This window comes from Sarcophilus harrisii, chromosome 6 (assembly GCF_902635505.1).
Source record: "Sarcophilus harrisii chromosome 6, mSarHar1.11, whole genome shotgun sequence".
Taxonomy (NCBI): Eukaryota; Metazoa; Chordata; class Mammalia; order Dasyuromorphia; family Dasyuridae; genus Sarcophilus; species Sarcophilus harrisii.
The window spans coordinates 182,182,163-182,201,964 of record NC_045431.1 but is presented as its reverse complement, the minus strand read 5'-3'; the positions used below and the strand labels follow the sequence as shown (position 1 = coordinate 182,201,964).

Below are 19,802 nucleotides of genomic sequence, written 5' to 3'. Positions count from 1 at the left end.
AGATAGTGTTTTCTATCGAAAATTTATTGGGATTGCTTTGGATCACTGAAATAATGAGAAAAACCAAGTCTTTTAGACTTGTACATTCTTGCTGTTACTGTGTAAGATATAGTCTAGTTCTGCTTGTTTCACTCAGCATCAGTTCATTTAAATCTTTCCAGGCCTTTCTAAAATGAGTTTGTTCGTCATTTTTATAAAACAATAATGTTCTATTATTTTCATATACTGTAACCTATTTAAGGAACCATTCTATCTTATAAGGCTTTATTCAGCTATAGTATTTGATATTCTTTGGTCTTTTCCAGCTCTGAATTCTATATTCTGATATGCCTTTTGTCTCTTCTGTTCTATGATTTTTGTGTCTTGATGTGCCATTTCCAAGGTCTTATCATTTAAATTCTTTATGATTCTAGACTAGGAGTTCCTAAGTGAACCATGAACATGTTGCTTAACTTTTTTTTGATACCTGTATTCCACTATAATTAATTTCCTTTGTAAGAGGAATACAGACTATATATATATATATATATATATATATATATATATACATATACACATTATTCTCAATAGAAGTTCCCAGACTTCAACAGATTGCCGAAGGGGTCCATGACACAGAAAAGTAAAGAATTTCTGGTCTAAAGTCTAGAGGAGAAATAATAGAATACATCATATGCTCTTTTATTTTTCATATTTCTAAGCTCAAAAATTGAAATATGGGTACTTTCTATCTACCTTATTGAGTTGCTGAGAATGGATGGTAAAATTATTTTAAACAAGGGGCCAAGTGTGTTAGGAGAATGTGCCAAATTACTGGATGGGGAAGTGTTCAGAATCAGCTGATAAAACTCAAGTCAATCAAAGTCTAGACAGAAAACCACATAAGGAGGTTTCAGATTACTAGCCAATGTATGAAGAATGATAGGTAATCATTGTTAATGTCACTAGAAAATTTGTCAAAAATTGAGAAAGATTTGAGATTGAATCCTATTACTATAACTAGTGAACACCACTGAAATCTCTTAAGAGATCATTGGAGGAATTGGTATGACTTTGGGAACTTGGGAATATGGGCACTTAGAAGTGTCTGAGTAATTTAAAGAGAAATTTAAATAGGAGTTTAAGAAATTCTGTGGTAGGAAAACACTAGCAAAAGGAATTTGTGGTCCTTGGATGTTATTTAAAGGGACTTATTTTAATCCACCTAATTAATATTTCTTATAAGACATAGGAATTTGATGTTCTCATTTTTATACTGTATCCTTCTGTGACCTCATGGTACATTCCTTTGCACTGATCCAATGCATCTATCATGTAATACAGTATATAAGAATAATCTAAGTCTGTCATCCCTCCCACTAGACTATAAAATCAATGAGGACAGAAACACAATGTTATCAAACTTATTTTTTCTCCCTAGTGGACCTCTGGGTTCTTTATGCAGTAAGTGCTTAAAAGGATATTTGTTAACTGAATGGATTAGAATTGATCTGTATAGTAGTCATGAATAGAATGACTCAAAAAGAGCCATTAATCTTTCCTGGTTCTACTTTTATCTGTCTGACTCCTTCTCTGTCTCCTAACTAGTTCTTCCTTCACAGATCTGGGGGTGCTAGATCTTCCTCCACAGATCTGTCCTTGACCCTCTTTTCTTCTTCCCTTCTGATCTCATCAATTTTTTTTAAATAACTTTTTATTGACAGAACCCATGCCAGGGTAATTTTTTTACAACATTATCCTTTGCACTCACTTCTGTTCCGATTTTTCCCCTCTCCCTCCACCTCCTCCCCCAGATGGCAAGCAGTCCTATACATGTTAAATATGATCTCATCAGTTTTTATGCATTCTCTCACTTCAGATGATTCTCATACCTGTATATCTAAACCCTACCCCTTCTGACCTCCAGTCTTATATCTCCAACTACTAGAAGTGAATGTCCTATAGAAGGCTCAAATCAACATCTCTAAAGTAGAACTTGTTGGATTTCCCCCTTAACCCTCCCCTGAGCCAAGCTGCTTCTTCTTTTTTTTTTTTTTTTTTTTTTTTTTTTTTTTAAACTACCATTGAAGGTATTATTATCCTCCCAGGTTCACCATCTTACTGTCATCCTTGATTTCTCACTTATACTCACCTGACCTATCTAATTTGTTGCCAACTCTTGTATTTTCTACCTTTAAAACATCTCTGAGAGAAGTGGCTTTTGCAATGGAGTTTTCTTATATCAAAGAAATCACCATGTCTTCCTCTTACCACCCTATCATGAACAAAACAAAACTCAAAATTCACAATTTTAATAGAGTTTCATCAAATGTATATTCTTTTTAGTCTGTGTGTCCTGATTTTGTGGAAAAACTTAAATAGGTTCTTAGATGGTAGTATATTATTCTAACTACAGAAAACAATATATATAATTGGTTGAGGGTAACTCTGAATCAGAACTGTTACCCTGGATACAATTGAAAAGTAAATATGGACTGTGGGACTAGGGAATGCCAAAGCTTTTATTTAAATAAACATATTCTGTTTTTATTTATTTGGAAATTTTAGTCTATTCCAGCTGTGGTATTCACCATTTTTATAATCACCGATCTAATGTATAGATGAGATGTTTTAATGCATATATCACCTATTTCCAGCTCAGCTTATAAAAATCATATCTTTGTTTTTAAAATTCATTCTTTTTTTTTTAAGCAGATTGGTTCCTACCAAGCTATAGTGAAAAGAGCATATGACTAGACATTAGGAGGCCTTTTCTGTAGTTCTTGCTGATTAATTTATTGTGACAGCCTCATCATTCCCTTTGTTTCATTTGTGTCCAATTCTTCTTGACCCTAGTTGGGGTTTTCTTGGCAAAGAAACTTATTTTATGGCTTCAGACAAATCATTTGGAATCTCAGACTCTCAGTTTCTTCATCCACTGATAGGTGATCAGTGTGCTTGTTCTGTCTATATCATATGGTTTTTGTGTAAGAGAGGTGACTTGAAGTGGTCACTGACATAGTAAACCAGGAGACAGGGAGCTTCATTTTAAGGCTTGGCTCTTCAATGAATATGACCTTGGATGAAGTTCCAGTGTCCTCACTTGCAAAATGAGGATAGTGGAACAAGTAGAGAGATGGTCCATAAAGTCATTTTTAAGATCTAACAATCTACAAAGGGAAAGACTAAGGATGGAATGATAGGGCTTTTGAAATACACCAAAAAAGCACAGTCCCAATGTATTGCTGCTGTCATCATAGTGTTTTGGGGTTGTGTGTGTGTGTGTGTGTGTGTGTGTGTGTGTTTTAATTTTAGCACTATCCTATGGTCCTAGGATCTTACAATCCTAAAGTTCTTCCCCATCATTACAGAAGAGAAAAAGTGGGACCCAGGAATTGGAAGTAAACTTTCTTACATTCAAGATTCAAAGCAAGCTCTCTGATTCTAGTTGCAGTGAATGCTTTTCCCCCATATCAAGACACTTCCTCCTGCCTCTTTAATCAGTCACAGGTCTCTGGCATGGAATGTTATACTAACAATTAAATGGTAATTTATATCCTAATACCATTCCTATCAACTGGAGGAATAGCTTGTCATCTACCCAGTGGATTGAGCCATAAACTTATTCTCCAGATTTCAATCTTTTGAAACTCAAGTTTTCCTCCATAGCTAGTGAGAACCTTTGTAACCAAGTTTTCTGGGCAAATATGTGAAGTATGAAAAGAACAGCACTTAATAGAGTGCATGACTTTGCACATACTCAAGAAGTTTTGCCAAATCTGCCCCCTTCCTTTCTGTCTGTAACTTCCATTACCAGCAACTCTTGCCAACATTAACTGACTGGGGTGGTGGGAGCAGATGCTGGAAACAAGAAGGTCATGCTGAAGACAAGAGCAAATGTTCCCAGAAACGGAGTGGTCAGGTTTCTTTAAAAATGTGCATGGATTGTATTTCTGGAGGGAGTCTGTGAATTGAAAGCAAACAGAAATCCCACAAAACAAATAACAATTTGTTTTCAGCAGCATTTGGGCTTATACATTTGAACCCAGCTCACCAACATGTGTTTTAATCTTTGTGCTCAAGATAATGGCATTTAGAGTTAGAGGAGCCTTTAAATATCATTGCGTGCATCTCATTTTAGAGATAATAAAACTATAGCCTAGAGAAATGAACTAACTTGGTCATTATCTCATACCTACATCTCTTAGATCATGCTGTTTTAAAATACTATTACTACTGTTGCTGCTGCTGCTACTCCTCCTCCTCTTCCTCTCCCTCTTCCTTCTCCTCCTCCTCCTCTTGTTACTGCTGCTACCGTTACCACTTCTCTCTGCTATTATTATATTATATTTATTATTATTATTATTATTTTATATTATAATAAATAAATCCAAATCTCATCACAGTTATGCAATGAGTCACATAGGTGACTAAGGTAGCAGATTATTTTCCGATGTTTATTTTTGAATTAAATAAATTAGCAAACTTTTTAAAGACTTTACTGTTTCCTAGACATTATGGTTAAAATCATTCCAGTTCCTGCCCTCAAGGAGCTTATTTTAGAAGTGTGACAATCCAAGATTGAATGTAAAAAGGACAAGCAAAGGATGCAGGCAAACAGATAGGAAAATTTCATAAAGGAGAGATCAGTTTCAACTTGGGAATATTTGGAAGCATTTGTAGAGGTAGAAATCAACTGGAGGAACAGCTTGTCATCTATCCAATGGATTGTGCCATAAACTTATTCTCCAGATTTCAATCTTTTGGTGATAGCCTGGGCTAATGCCCAGAAATGGGAGAATACAAGGGAAGCTTAAAGAAGAATCAATCAGTTGCCCAGATTTTCCAGAAAATATGTGGGGAAATAATTTGAAAGAAGATTGTAAGGGAGCAAGATTGCTAAAACACTTCACTACCAGGTTAAGAACTTGATATTTTATCCTTTAGATAATAAATAAGGAGGTACCAAAGGCTTTTGAGCCAGGGATTTACTTGATCAATCCAGTGAATCTCAAGCAATAATAATGGCATAGCTTGGTGTAAAAATTAAGACATGTGGCTTTGTGAATAGTGTGGTATCAGGCAGGAGTAGGGTTAAAATCCAGTATCAACACAATGGTTAGCTCTATACCCCCTAGTAATTCAAGTACTGTGTCTAAGGTTCACCTTTATAGAGAAGCTAGAGTTTCAGCCATGGTGTATATACATATACATACATATATATATATATATAAAACTCTTCTATCATCTATTATATCAATAGTATGTAAACTTTCTGTTTGGAGTTTACTCCTATTTGTGCTTTTGTTATGTTGGATTTCTTTTGACCCTTGAGATGATTACGATATTCCTACGTCTCTATATTACTACTAGTTGTTTTTTGCATTGTAACTCATCCTATTGACATATCTTTTTGGCTTTTTCTTTCAGTTCTTAAAGAAAGATATGAGCAAGTTCTGAAAGTCTGTTATCTTTCATATTCCATCCCTCATGTTTCTTTCATTGGGTAATATGATATTTCATTTTTTTCTCTGTATTTTAGCTCATTAGATATCAATGTAATCCTCCAGTGGCTTTTCATATGGAGCCAACTGTTTTCTTAAATTGTTTCTGCCATGATGATGTTTGATGCCTTTCTTTAGAAGTTTTCCTTTCTTTCTGAGGTCCTTATCATGGCAGTGATGTTCTGTGGTGTGCAGGTCCTAAAATATTTTTATGTTTTCTGTCAAATATTTTGGGAGAATTCATTTGATCATGATGTTTCATTTCTAGATTCATGATAGTTGATACCTAACTAAATACAACCCCCCCAAAAAAAGAAAAGAAAACTAAAGATCATATCATCAGCTATTTTGAACTGTTCTGCTTTCATATAGTTAATGTGTTAGCTGAGTATATGTTGTTTATCTCAAGAATTTCTTGAAATTCCATTCTATTTATGGCCACCACCTTTTAAAAATTATTTAAGATATCAACATTATTTTTGCCATCAATTTCGTCATTGGGTAGCATTTCTGAAGTACAGGTTTTTAAGGCCTCAGTATTGTTGTCATTCTAAATAGAGGAAGAAAGAGAAGAAATTTGTTCCATATATGTTAATCTTGTTTCTATAAATATTGTGATCTCTTGACAGTGGTAGTCAATGTGGTATAATAATAAAAATACTGGATTTGGAGTCAGAGTACCCAGTTTCCTGTACTGACTCTGTTCTTGGCTGTGTTTGTGACTTTGGGTATCATCTCAACTCCCTGAGCCAGGAAGTTGTACTGGATAACTTCTAATGTCCTTTCCCATTTTCAGGTCCTATGTCTTATGTTTCTTATGTGTCCCTTCATAGGGCCTAGGACAGTTCTGAGCACAGAAATGCCTGTTGATTGAAAAAAGGACATATCTGTAATCTCATAGAGACATGAGAAATTGCCATAACCTAGAACCAGGTTGTAATTCCTAACTGGTTTGTAAGATAGATCCCCTTTTAGAGAAAACAAAGAGAAAATGAGAATGTCCTTAGAACAGGCAAAAAGTCTAATGCCAGGAATCACCATAGAGTTTGTTTCTGAAGCTTATCAAATCGACATAAAGGCTCTTTCTATCTGGAATTAGGGATTGGTCAGCCAGTGATCAGCATTCTTTCAAGTCTCTCTTTCCTCTGTGACTCATTCTAGCCAATTTTCTAGAGCTCAAGGGCAGAATCTTGGCAGGAATTCTCATAGCTGGCTAATGTAACCCTAGCAAAGATGTAGAATGGGGTATGAAGACAAGGTCTGGGTGAAATCTGTGCTTGCTCTAAGTATAGAGGACAAACTAATGAATGTGAGATGAGAGCTGGAACACCTAATTGCAACTTTTGTACAAATGTTATTGTGATCTTTAATAGTTATTTCTCATATATCTTCTTATTATTACTATCTCAATGCAGAATGAGGGAGGAAAGTTTAGACAGTAGCTAACTGGGAAAAGATCAGAGAGAAGAATGTACCACAAGCTTAGTATAAATCAACAATGTGACATGGCAATGAAAAAAACTTAGGTTTCATTAAAAGAAGTTTAGTGTCCAAAGTAATGGAAGGAAGACTCTATCTTTCTGCACTTAGCCCCCATTTGGATAAATTTTGGCAAACAAATTTTAAGAAACAAGAGAGTGACCAGTGGAGATTGATCATGATGGTCAATAGAGACCATGCTACATAGATAATCCACTGAAGGAACTTCCAAACGAGGAAGTAATAGAGAAGGAAGAGAATTAGGGAGTATATCCCAGCTTCCTTCAAGGAGATGAAATGCAATTAGATGAGAATTTTCCTCTCCTTGGCCCTCAAGGGAAGAACTAGGAATAATTTCTGGGTGCAGAAAAAAAATTCATTTTGACTAAAAACAGCCACAAAAACATCTTCTAAAAACCAATTACCTCAAAGTAGAGTGAGCTACTTCAGAAAGTAGTCCTGGATGACTGCTTATTAGAAATGGTATTGATTGGGATTCTTGATGCAGGTATAGTTTAGAATAGGTGCCTTCTGAAATTCTTTTATTTTAGTTTTTGCTTATTGTTAATATAAATATATAATTGAGGTGGGATGATATTGTATGGAAGGTGGTAGATTTACTCACATAGAATATTAAGAATTAGAAGGCACTTTAGAGACTTTCAAGTTCAACAGATTTTGCAGATGAAAAAAAAAACAACCATTGAGTGATTTTTTTTTCAAGAATCCATGTCTCATATATAGAAGAGATTGAATTTCTGATTCTTAATCTGACTCCCAGATTTTATGACATCTTATCCCTATTCACTTTCTACTGTACTATACTTATCTTACCCCAACATAAAAGTCCTGATTAGATCAATGCTTATATAAGGCAGCTAGGTAGTGCAGAGAATAGAGAGCTAGTTCCATAATCAGAAAGAACGGAGTTCAAACTCTAGCCTCAGATGCTTGCTAACTGTGACCCTGGGTAAGTCATTTAATCCATGTTGAGCTGTTTCCTCATCTGTAAAATGAGCTAGAGAAAGAAATGGTAAATCATTCCACAATCTTTGCCAAGAAAACTCCAAATGGAGTCACAAAGAATCGGACATGACCAAAAAAGAACAATAAAATTTGGTGATGAAAGTAAAGTAGAGGAAACTTCAAAATAGTAAAAAACAAAACAATGTACATAAAACAGAGAAAGACAATTGTCCTCATAGACAGAGAGCTGGTTTTGATGTCTGGAAGGTTTGGTTTAAGTCTCACATCTGGCACATATTGGATGCTTGACAGGGACAGCTCACTTAGCTCAATGCCTGGCTTTTATAAGAATATAAATTGCATAGCACTTGGTTACTTATATTGCTAAAGGAAGTTTCTTCTCTGGAAATTCCTCATAAAAATGAAATTACTTTTTTTTTTTTAAAAAGCAGTCTATAAGCTATTTGAAAGCAGGGACTTTATCTTTGTGTTCTTGGTTCTTACTACCATATTATAGGTACTTTTCACATAGTAGATACTTTTGTAAAATTTCTTGAACTTAATTTGTGGAAAACATCTTGATGTAGAGAACAGTAGATTAGGGACCCAGGATTCTAGACCTTGTCCTACTGTTCAACAGTTCTATATTTTTGAGACAGCTACCTGACTTTTCTGAGCCTTGATTTCCTCACCTGTAAAACTGGATAATATTGTCCATCCTGAATAAATTAAAAAATGTTTAAATTAGATGACAGCAGATAAGATATTCGGAAACATTTTGAAAAACAGTGAATATCTGAAAGATTATTATACTTAGTCAATTTCCAACCATTCCACATCAAAGGACTTCAATGAGTTTTTCCAACTTCCTTAGTTGATCGGGGCAAATCTGGTAAGGTGATATTTAAAATTTAAAAAAACATTAAAACTAAAACTAAAACAAAACAAAACAACAAAAAACCCAGCAGCAACATGAATATCTAACTTCTATGTGCAGGATAAACCTAATTTACACAGAGTTTTCAACAAGCTTTATTTTGGCCATGCACTTTATGTACAGAAAACCTCAAAACAAGTCTAAAATATAGAAATTACAAAATAGCAAAGTGAGGAACCTCATTGAAATTAAGTTACTTACTAGGGAGCAGCTACGTGGCACCATAGTGCACAGAGTGCTGGGCTTCCTATTCAAATCTGGCCTCATACTTCCTAGCTGTGTAATCCTGGGCAAATCCCTTAACTCTGTTTAACTCAGTTTCTTCCCCTGTAAAAATGAGCTGGAGAAGGAAATGGCAGATCACTCCAGTATCTTTGCCAAGAAAACCTCAAATAAGGCCAAGAAGAGTCAGACATGAATGAATGAAAATGACAGAATAACAACCACAACAAAGTTCTCCAGGTAATAGGTGTCAAAGCCAGTTTATAAATCCATGGCTTCCAGACTTTAAGTCTAGTATGTGATGCACTCAGCCATGCTCTCAGAGCAAGAGATCTTGAAAATCTATAATTTTAAAGTCATCTAGCTGTATATTTGGGATATGTACATGCATCTGTACATATGTACATACATCTGTAGGGTTTTTGAAGACATTTTTGGAACTTGGTTCTTCAGGATGAGATACCAGATAAAAGCTGGTCAAGTTTATGAAATAAAGATCAGACATACATAAAGTGAGACTAGACCAGACCTAATCATGAGAGTAGTTGAAGGACCAGCCAGGATAATGAATGGTGTCTGGAGCAATTGTCCTCTGTGGCTGCCGTCCTACTTTCTCTGAATGCAGGCATTCAGATTTATGCTGGACTTTCTTAAAAGGGAAAATTTCATGAAGGGATTTCTTTTGGGTTAACAGATTTCAAGTATTTTGCCCCATTCAGATACACAGGAGTTGTCAGATAATGTATCTTGATATTCTAGTTTGGAAAATATCATCGTTACATGCACTGAAAAGTAACAAAGTGCTTTATGTATTCAAAGAAAAGAGGGCATTTTCCGACAGAAAAAAAGGAAGGGGAAAGGTGTCATGGAGAGAGATGAGTAAGAGATTGGATTTCTCATAACTTTGTGAGACTTCATTATTTTTTTCCTGAACTTTTTTCCATCATGGTTCATTTTTCTCCAAATGCACAAACTTAGTTCATTCTTAGAAAATAATTATTTCTTCCTCTACAAATTGTAGTAGAAAAGTTTATCTAGGATAGTGTAGGATAGTATGATGATCACTAGATTCAGCATAAATATGAGTTCAGATCTTTCTCTGCTGCTTACTCCTTTGTGACCTTCCTCTCAATTTTCTCATCTATATAATAAGGTGGATTAGACTAGATTATCTGGGGGTTTCCAAATGAAAATGAGAATGAATTTGTAAAAACAAAAATTAATTAAATAAAAAACACCTCCAATTTTTTTTTTTTTTTTTTTTTTTTTTTTTTTTAGTTTTGCATTGCAAAAATGGACCAATGATTTGGGGAGCAGAGTGGTTTGGGAGACACTAAGATGAGACCTTTGCTTCTAGACATGAATGAATGATTTATGTATGCTGTTTCAAATTTATATCTTTTGTGTTATAATTTCTTTTTATCTTCTGATGAAATTTCTTCTTCAGTGTATTTAAGGAGCAAGCCATTTTTATTCCTATTAAAGTGCTCAGTATCTTGAAAATCTATAATTTTAAAGTCATCTAGCTGTATATCTGGGATATGTACATGCATCTTGAAGCTTGTATGTAATCCTTTGTGCAAGATGTGGGTTTTATGAAATCCAGAAACATTTGTGAAATCTGAAAGCATTTGAGTTGATTTCATCAACCCTTACAAGTGAAGAAATCTTGGGTTCTAAAAATGCTCAAGTGGGTAAAAAGAAATATAGGACTTGTAGGAAACCAAATTAGTAACAATATTCCTTTGTGGCTGTTAAGTACCCATTCAGGGGAAATAGTTATGATATTAGGATAAAAGACTTTACACAGAATTTTGGAAGCTTTTCAAGTATTACTTGTCATTTTCTGGTATTTATGAAATAGTGATGGTCTCTGCAGAGGAAATTGAATCATAAGATTTTTTTCTTTGCCTGTCCAATTTCTTGAATGGAGTCAAGATAGATTATAAAGAACAAGTCAAGAAGATGCTAGAATTAATGGAAAATTGGCCTTCAGAGCCTACTGCAGATCTTGTGGTATCTATGAAATCTTTCCAGATTGCCCCAGCTCAGATTTCCATTTTCCACACTCGGATTTCTCTAGAGCTCTGGATTTTTTTTTTTTTTCTGACCTTCTGTCACATGATACCTTGCATCATATTTGGGCTGCATTTAGAATCAAATCATATGAGTCCAAATTCTAGTCCTGAAGCATTTGGGGCAAATCCATTTAACTTCTGTGGGCCTCAGTTTCCTTAGCTATTAAAAAAAAAACAACAATATTGGATTAGATAGCCTCTGTGGTACTTTTCACCTCAAAATCGAATCCAAAGTTATTTGTGTTTATATATCTCATTCCCTTCAATAGACAGTAAATTTCTTAGGTAAGCCTGGAAGGCAGAACTCATTTCCATCCCCATTTCCTCATTGCCCTGGAGAATAAGCACTTAACTTTTGCTGAATTAAATTGACAATTGATTTAGGATGCAGCTTTTATTGTGAGCCACACTGAGTTCTTTATGGTTAACTACCAAGAAAATACATCACTGCAGTGAGATCGCTGAGCAGCAGTGATAGCTCAGTATCTGAATTTTGGTCAACACTTCATTATTTCTTCATAGAAGAGCAGCCGGGGCAACTGAATGGCTGGGCATGCTGTCCTGTTCTTGGATCTCATCCCATTTCCAGTCCAGTCCAAGCCAAATTAATATAACTGTGTCTATGGAGATCATGTTGCAAAACTACCCCTGTGGGCTCTTGCATTTCTTTTCTAACCAGGAGGGGCGAGGCTTTCACTCAGTATTGCAGACATAGTTCCAAAAACGGAAAGAGAAAAGACTAGCCTATAAAATGTTTAACTGCTGTTAAATATTGGCCTGTTTATTCTTCAGTGTGAGAAATGTGGTGTTTTGTACCAGTAGTCTGAAAAAGTATGTGGCTTCAGGTTGTATATTATGGAATAAGAGAAAGAGCATTTCTTATAGAGTCCAAAGACCTGAGTTCAAGTCCTTGTTCCTGCTATTTGGTAGCTATGTGATCTTGAACAAATGACATCTTTCTGTGCACAATTTCCTATCTATAAAATGAAGAGGCAAGTTGAGTTCTAAGCTCTCTTCCAAGTCTGTCCATATTATAGTGGATAACTGGCTTGAAGATTTGCAAAGTGTGGTACGAATGCTAGTTATTATTATTTTTATATCATAACATAACAGATAGAAATTAATAATTAAATTATATACTGTCATGATAATTATTACTATGGAATTGTACCATATTCATGAAATACATCTTTTTATTTTCAGGTTATAAAAGAAGTCTACACCAATTGCAGTGGGGCAGTCGATTCAGATGGACCTTCCTCTAGTTCCCCAGTGCACAAGACAGAGCTAGAAAAGGTAATATCATGAAAGAGAAGATCAAGAATGTAACTTCAGATTAGCAGATTCAAGCCATCTTTCAATTTCTCTCGTACCGAACACAAAAATCTGTAATCTTGCTTTATCTCTCCATTGGACCAAGACAAACTATTATCTCTTTATAAACTGTGGAACCACAGTCAGTGGGATAGTCTTGCTCAGTGAAGAAGAATGTCTCATTCCTTTTATTCCCAAGGAAATTTTTTTTGTTCATGCTCTCCTTTTCAAAGAGAATGGATATTTATTGTTAATTTTTTCAAGAGCTAGCCACACATTTTTATAGCATAAGTTATTAATCTCTTCATTGCAAATTTTTAGATTTCCAATTTTTTTTAATGTTGTGTATGGTCTTATATGGAGGATCCTGAAGAAAAATAAATAGATAAATACACAGACACAAAAATGTGGACAGAATGAGGAACAGCAGGGTATGATAGAAATAATATAACTCCTATTTCACTTTCTCTCTCTGACTCCCACCCAGAAAATCTTTTCCAATTCTGTGAATTTCACAGGATGAGATGATATAGAAGACTTTGTAATCTCTTTTGATAGATAATCAGTAACCAGACATATAAAAGTATGAAGTATCTAAGCATATCATCAGAAATAGATGTAGTTTCCTAGTCCATGAAAGGTAGCTTGAGTTTGTATAAAGATTATTGGGCTTGAAATCACAAAACTAAAGTTGTGGTTCTAGTCCTACAACTTGTTAACTGAAGTCCAGTTCATCAAAAATATATCCATCATATACTGTTTGTAAGACATTATGTTGGGCCCCAAGGATGCAGATATAAAAATACAAACATCCTTGCTCTCAGAGGTCTTTGATTCTAATCAGAAATAGTGATTTTATTTTTAGCCCCAATTTTATTCATTTACTTTTGGATGTCATTTTTTTTACTGAGTTTTAGGTCTTCCTATCTTATTACATGGTGATAATACCTCAACCTGTCCATCTCTAGGGTTTTTGTGAGATTAAAATAAGATAAAGGATATGAAAGCAATATATGAGTTATAAAGTGTTTTGTAAACACGAGTTGTTATTATTATTACTAAACACTGAAAATGTGCTTTGCAGAAAAGTAGTTATTTGTGTTTTCCTATCCCTTTCTATTTTCTTTATTTATTGGAAGGTAAGAATAATAGGAAATGGTAAATGCTAAAATAAACCATTGATTAACTCAAGGACCTTTCTTTGCTCCCTTGAGTTATGTAAAACATACAATTGTAAGAGACAAGTCAAATTAAGCCCCTCTTAGTGTCAACCACTATAGAAAATGCTAAGGGATAGCAAGAAAAATTAAAAACTAAATTAAAACATGCCCTGAAGTTTCTTTCAGAATATTTCCTTTCTAGGTCCTTACCTTTATGAACTTATACATCAACTGGTCCTTGAACTCCCTGGAGATACATGGTATTCTTGCAGGCAATGCTGTCATTTGAAGAAATTTCTAGGGAAAATAATAGTAATATTCTCTACCCCCATAAATTTGTTGTGGGGAAAAACTCACATTTTAAGAATTCAACTGATAATTTTTTAAAAAACCCAGCAACTTAAAATGCCATGTAAATGTGAGTTAATACATACATTTTACAGATGAAGAAATTGAGGCCAAAGTTGATTCCAGTAGGAACTTGTTTGTATCTATAAGTAGAATTGTTAATATTTTTTTTCCCAGAAAGCATTTGCCTCTCTGTGACACGGGGACCATTAGGAAATGCTAATGAATCTCATCAAGGGCACTGCAGATTTTGAGGGGAATCATTTTTGGAGAGCAGATGACTTTTGTAGACTATATGAAAGACCAAACCTATGGAAATAGTTAGCAGAGTGAAGTAGATCCCACAGCATCTGTTAGAATAACTGCAGGATGATGGTGTTCCATTTGATTTCCAGTGCTTTAACAGTGATGTAAGCATCCAAACTCTGTCTTTGTGTTCTTAGGTATCTTATGATTACCTTCTGGATAGATTAGGATTTGATCCTCTTAGATTTCACATTCCAGAAAAATTTTAATTGATGCTTGACCCACTGCAGAGCCAATATGACCACTACAGGAATGATCTTATCCTTTTGTCCATGCAGAAACTGTCCTCAGAGAGACCGAGTTCAGATGGGGAAGGAGGTGCAGAAAATGGAATTACCATGTGCAATGGAAAAGAACAAGGTGAGTCTTGAGGATGGTCCTCCATTGTTCAAAAATGATAAAAAGTCTGATTGGTCTGAAGGCCAATTTGATTACTAACTTAAGTGATGTGGAAGCTAGATGGTTGTTTTACCATTTAGTGGAGTGAAGAAAGATCTGATAGATTTCAAGTCTAGCTATGATTAGTTCTTACTTCCTCAGATTTTCCCAATGTCTGAGTTTTATTTTAATCCCAACAAGGGTTCTTTAGTAAAACATAGAAAAAGACAGTTTACTGTAATGGGAAAAGCAATAAGTCTGGAGTTCTAAGACTTCAGTTCAAATCCTATTTTTTGCTTATTTCCTGTTTATTATTTTCTTGGGCAAGTTATCTCATCTTGCAAGGAAAATTGAGTTCTAATCAGTAAAATGAGAGAGTTGAGCTAACTGAGCTTGAAAATCTTCCAAGAGTTTTATGGTATCAGGACGTTTTCATTGTAGTTTATGATACAGAGGACAATGGAAAGAGTATAACAATAAAATTGAATTTCAGATCTTGTCATCTTGTCTTGATTGGAGTTTATTCCCTAACCTAAGGGAAAGGGTGCCTGGTGCAACAGATGCCAAGACATGAGCTTGAGGACCTTTGTCTTATTAGTGCAATTCTAATCAATTGAGATAATCACCATTTCACTTCAACAAACATTTGTTAAGCTCCTACCAAGTACTAATCCTGAGATGCTGGCTTTGCTCTCATAAGCCTTACATTCTAGCATGAGACAGATGAAATGTAATGGAAAAAAAATGACAAATGACTTATAATGTGAGGTGAAAGGTTATTGCTGGCTTGAGGATCAGAAGGAGGACTTCTTGGAGAGAGTGGTATTTACCATAGACAATAGAACCAATGGGAAGTATAAAAAGTCATCTCTGACTTGCCTCATTTGTTTCTTCTCATTTTCTTCCTTAAATCATATTTTTTCATCATATTCACTTTTTCCTCCCCGCTGTACTCTCCCAGATGGTATATATACCTTTAAGTCTTTCTGTTTTCCACTGTTGTGACCTTAAATAACAAATTTAATCTTTTACACATAGTAGGTGCTTAATAAAAATGTATTTTATGGAATGAAATGGAATGGGAATGCAGCTGAAGTCAGGATGACCCAAATGGAAATCCTCTTCATTCCTAAAAATCCTAATCTGAGAGACCCACAATATGTGGATTGAGTTACTTGTCTAGCCAGTTTATGGTGGAGAGTGCCCTAGTGAAGGGCACAACCTCTGCTTTGATCACAAGTGATTTTCCCCCTTCTCCCCAGGGAATAAATGATAGTTTTTCTCTTTAGGAAGTTATTCATGGAAAAGTGTTATCTATGTCTTCCTCAGGGCATGTCATATATGATTAACAACAGGAAAGCTATCTTTAAATTTGACTCTGACAGGAAATAGACTGCAGTCTCCATGTAGTGTTTAAAAATGGGAGTTTTCTACTCTGAGTGTTTTGTTTCTCTTTGTTTGTTCCTCTTTCTGCAAGTTTGGATATTTGGAAGTAAGTTCTACCTCTGGACATTTTGATAAATTAAAAACTCTTTTGCTCTGGTGCTTTTGCCCACACTCCCACTTTATACAACGGTATAAATAAAAGTGCATTGAAAACTCATCGATCATTTCACAGTTTTTAAAAGAAAGTCAACAGATAGAGGGCTGGTCTTGGAGTCAGAAGAGATGTGTATTTGAATCCCCTTTTAAACTTTATAACAGTATATTTCTGGGAAAGTCAGTTCATCTTGTGGAGTCCCTTAATTTTCTTATTTGTAAAAAGTGAATAGTTAATGAATACATAGCCTGTTTCATAAAAGTTTTGTGGGGAAGGTACTATGTGGACTTAAAGGTACTTTAGAAATGTGTATTCTTGTTTATCATTTGAGGCAAGTAAGGTTTCTTAGAGGTTTAGTTTTTCAGTGTAATGTAAAGAGAACTAATTTGGGTTAAGCAATGTTTTATTAATTTTATTAGATTAAATTTAAATTTTAAAAATATTTATTATTATTAGTATTTACCGAGTAGTCATTAAATTATATTTTATTATTATATATCATGTTTTTATCATTTATATCATATTTTTATCATTTATATATCATTTTATATTGTTACATTATATTATGTCATACTATGTTATGTTTTATTATGTTGTGTTACATTATGTTACGTTATGTTACATTATCTCATCTCATCTCATCTCATCTCATCTCATCTCATCTCATCTCATCTCATCTCATCTCATCTGCCAGGCACTGGGAGATTCAAATATAAACCAAAAGAAAAATAGTTCCTGCCTTCTGGGGAACTTAAATTCTAAAAGAAAAAGAAAACATAGAAGGGGCCTGACAGACAGTGGGGGTGGAAGAAAGCATCTGGGCCCTTGTACAAAATGGAAGCTCAAGGAAGAACTCAAGAATTTAGGAAGTGGGTTGTAGGAGTATAGTCAAGAGACAGCTGAGGAGATACAGAAGGCTCACATTATTCATTCTGTGGTCAGTGTGGTATAGTGCAAAGAATGCTGCATTTGGAGACAGGACAGTGGTTTGACCTGGTTTTGCCATTTGCTTATTATTGATCAGGTCACTTAATCTCTCTAAATCTCAGTTTCCTAATCTATAAAAATAGTGTGGGCGGACCAGATGACCACTAAGTCTTTTATTGTTCTAAGTCTAAATGCCTATGATCTTTGCACAGAAATGTGAAGGCAAAGTCTAGATGTGGCCATTGTTCTTTGTTGAAAAGATTTCTGAATTGGATGGGAAGTAGTCCCTCAAGTTCATTCTAATTCTATTAGAGTCTGTGATTCTATGAGAAGTCCTTTTTTTCTCTGAGCCTCAATTTCCCCATCTGGTAATGGAGAGAGTTAGACTACATGTTTTCTTAAGTCACTTTTTGCTATTATGCGCTCTGATTCTGTGGTACAAGTTCTCCATGTTGTATATGGCCTTGTTCTTTTAAGCTTGTTCTGGCTTTAATTCAGAGCCCATATTTTTCTTTTGTCAAGTTGTAAGGTTCTAGACAAATCTATCTCTATTAGCACCATAACACGGACTTATTTCACTGCTTCCTGGAACTCATCCTGAAATCCAATTGCTCCTCCTGGTTTGGTACATTCCAGTACACATCTGTCCAAAGCCACAATGACTTGCTTTCCCTGAAGAATTCTCCTTCTTTTCCCCTCTTTTTCTTTCAAGGGTGATGGATCCATCCCTTAAGTTTTGGCAAAGTAAGCCATATAATGCAAAAATAATGACCCTGGGTGTGCATCTCATTAAAATGACTGTCTATGTAAAAAGAGAGGAGTCTGAGAGAGTGGAGACTCTTGGGGCAGAACTAACAGGACTGGACGTGTCCACACCCACCACTTCACAGATCTATTATAAGCTAGTTTAGACAGGGAACTATTGGCTAAAGCATTGAATAAATACTTTGGGCGATAATAACTCACCCCCCACCCATCCTGATAAAATGATTTGTAGAGTTTAAAGGCATGCATTTAGATTGTTCACATTTTCCTGCTTAGGTTGTAGGCTGGATGCACAAATGTCAAAGATGTAAATTGCATAAAAGTTTAAAATGTGTTTTGTTCTTCCATTTGCTTTTCCGTAACCCACTCAGCCTATTTTGCCTGTGTCTACCATTTGAAAACTCACCATATTTTCTACTATGAACTGTGTAGTAGACTAAGAATTCTTTGCTCTCTCTTTTTTTTTTTTTTTTTTTTTTAATAAGTGTTTCCTTATCTATAAAATGAATGCCTTGAGCTACAGGATTCCCATGGTCCCTTCTAGCTCTAACATTCTGGGTAATTTTTCCTAAAGTACTTTATACCTCCCACATTCTGTGATTTTGTGGATTTATTTATTTCCCCTCCACCCCCAAATCCATGATTTCATTAAGTTAAGGAACACTAGGTTAGAAGACTCCCTCTAACAATACAGATGTGGATCTATCTTTTGGAAACAAGATATTTGCTTAGGGTCACATAGTTATATGTTTCATTGATAAGACCTCAAAGACCCAGTTCTTCCTGGCTTTGAGGTCATCTCTCAATCTACTATACTTATCATAAATTAATTTATATGGGCTAACTTGTTTAAGAAATAAAATTTCACAATATCATTTGTTTTAAACTAGATGTGTGATTTCACTGGTATTGGGACCTCTGAGATCAGGCAACTTTTGGGCACTGAGAAGAGGTGATTTACTCAGAGTTGGACTTTGCCTAGACCTCTGAAAGAACTATATTTAAAGTCTGTCTATTATACCACATTACCTCTCTATATTCCTGACTATTTCTATGATACCTTGGAAGCAGGTTCTGATTTTTCTTCCAGTCCCTGACGGCTTATTGGGGACTGAACAAGATCTGAGATTTCTCAGGTCCCTGTCCCTCAATAGGTGTTTCTTCCTGAATTGCTGGGGATAAAAATAAAAGATTACATAGTGTCCAATCTTCTGATGATGAACTATTTTGTAATTCAGGGTAACAGGACCTCTGTTGTTCGTATCACCATGTGCCACCAAATCTCATCTGTCTCTCTGTCTCTATCTCTCTTTATCTCTGTCTCTGTCTCTCTTTTTCTCTTTCCCTATCTTTTCTTCCTATCCTCTTCACTCTCCATCCTGTTTTTTTCTGAGTCCTATAATTCTCTTGACCTAAAAGCTGTAGGAGTTCTTCTTCACGCTTAGCTTAAGTCTGGTATGAAGTTATCTTCTTGATATTCAAATGAAATATCAGTTTAGGAATGGTTCTGAGGAAGGGCATCCACAGTTTCTTTGGAGTGCTTAGCTTAGGCTGAACATGCAGGATACTAGTTACCCTACCATTACACCAATATGTCAAATGATAATTGTAGTACAGATGAGCCTTTAGATAAAGCATCATAAATAGATTTGAGTGTTTTATTTTTGAAAAGGGGCCCTTTGTTTTACTGTGTATGACTCCAATGTCTGAATTTTTAGTATTATCATGCAGGCCTTTGATCTATTTGGTTGTCTTGCTTGTTTTGAATTGTGGTCAGCCTTCTTTACTTTGTACAAGAAGCCAACAAAAGAATAACAGCCACTCAATAACAAAGAACTTCACTTTCTTCATGGAGAAAGCATAGGGTAGTGGAAACTGAGACCAGAAAGACAGAGATGACAA

The 19,802-nt window shown here is 35.1% G+C and overlaps 1 protein-coding gene across 4 annotated transcripts in view; it reads left to right on the top strand.

The window, feature by feature from the left end:
* Positions 1-19,802, top strand: part of AFAP1 (actin filament associated protein 1) — a 222,814-nt gene that overhangs the window by 136,960 nt on the left and 66,052 nt on the right. For all 4 annotated transcript variants that reach the window (XM_003773408.3, XM_031941769.1, XM_031941768.1 and 1 more), the window contains 2 exons: positions 12,366-12,458; positions 14,569-14,650. In XM_003773408.3, coding sequence (XP_003773456.1) covers positions 12,366-12,458; positions 14,569-14,650 — 175 coding nt within the window. The remainder of the gene's footprint in view (positions 1-12,365; positions 12,459-14,568; positions 14,651-19,802) is intronic.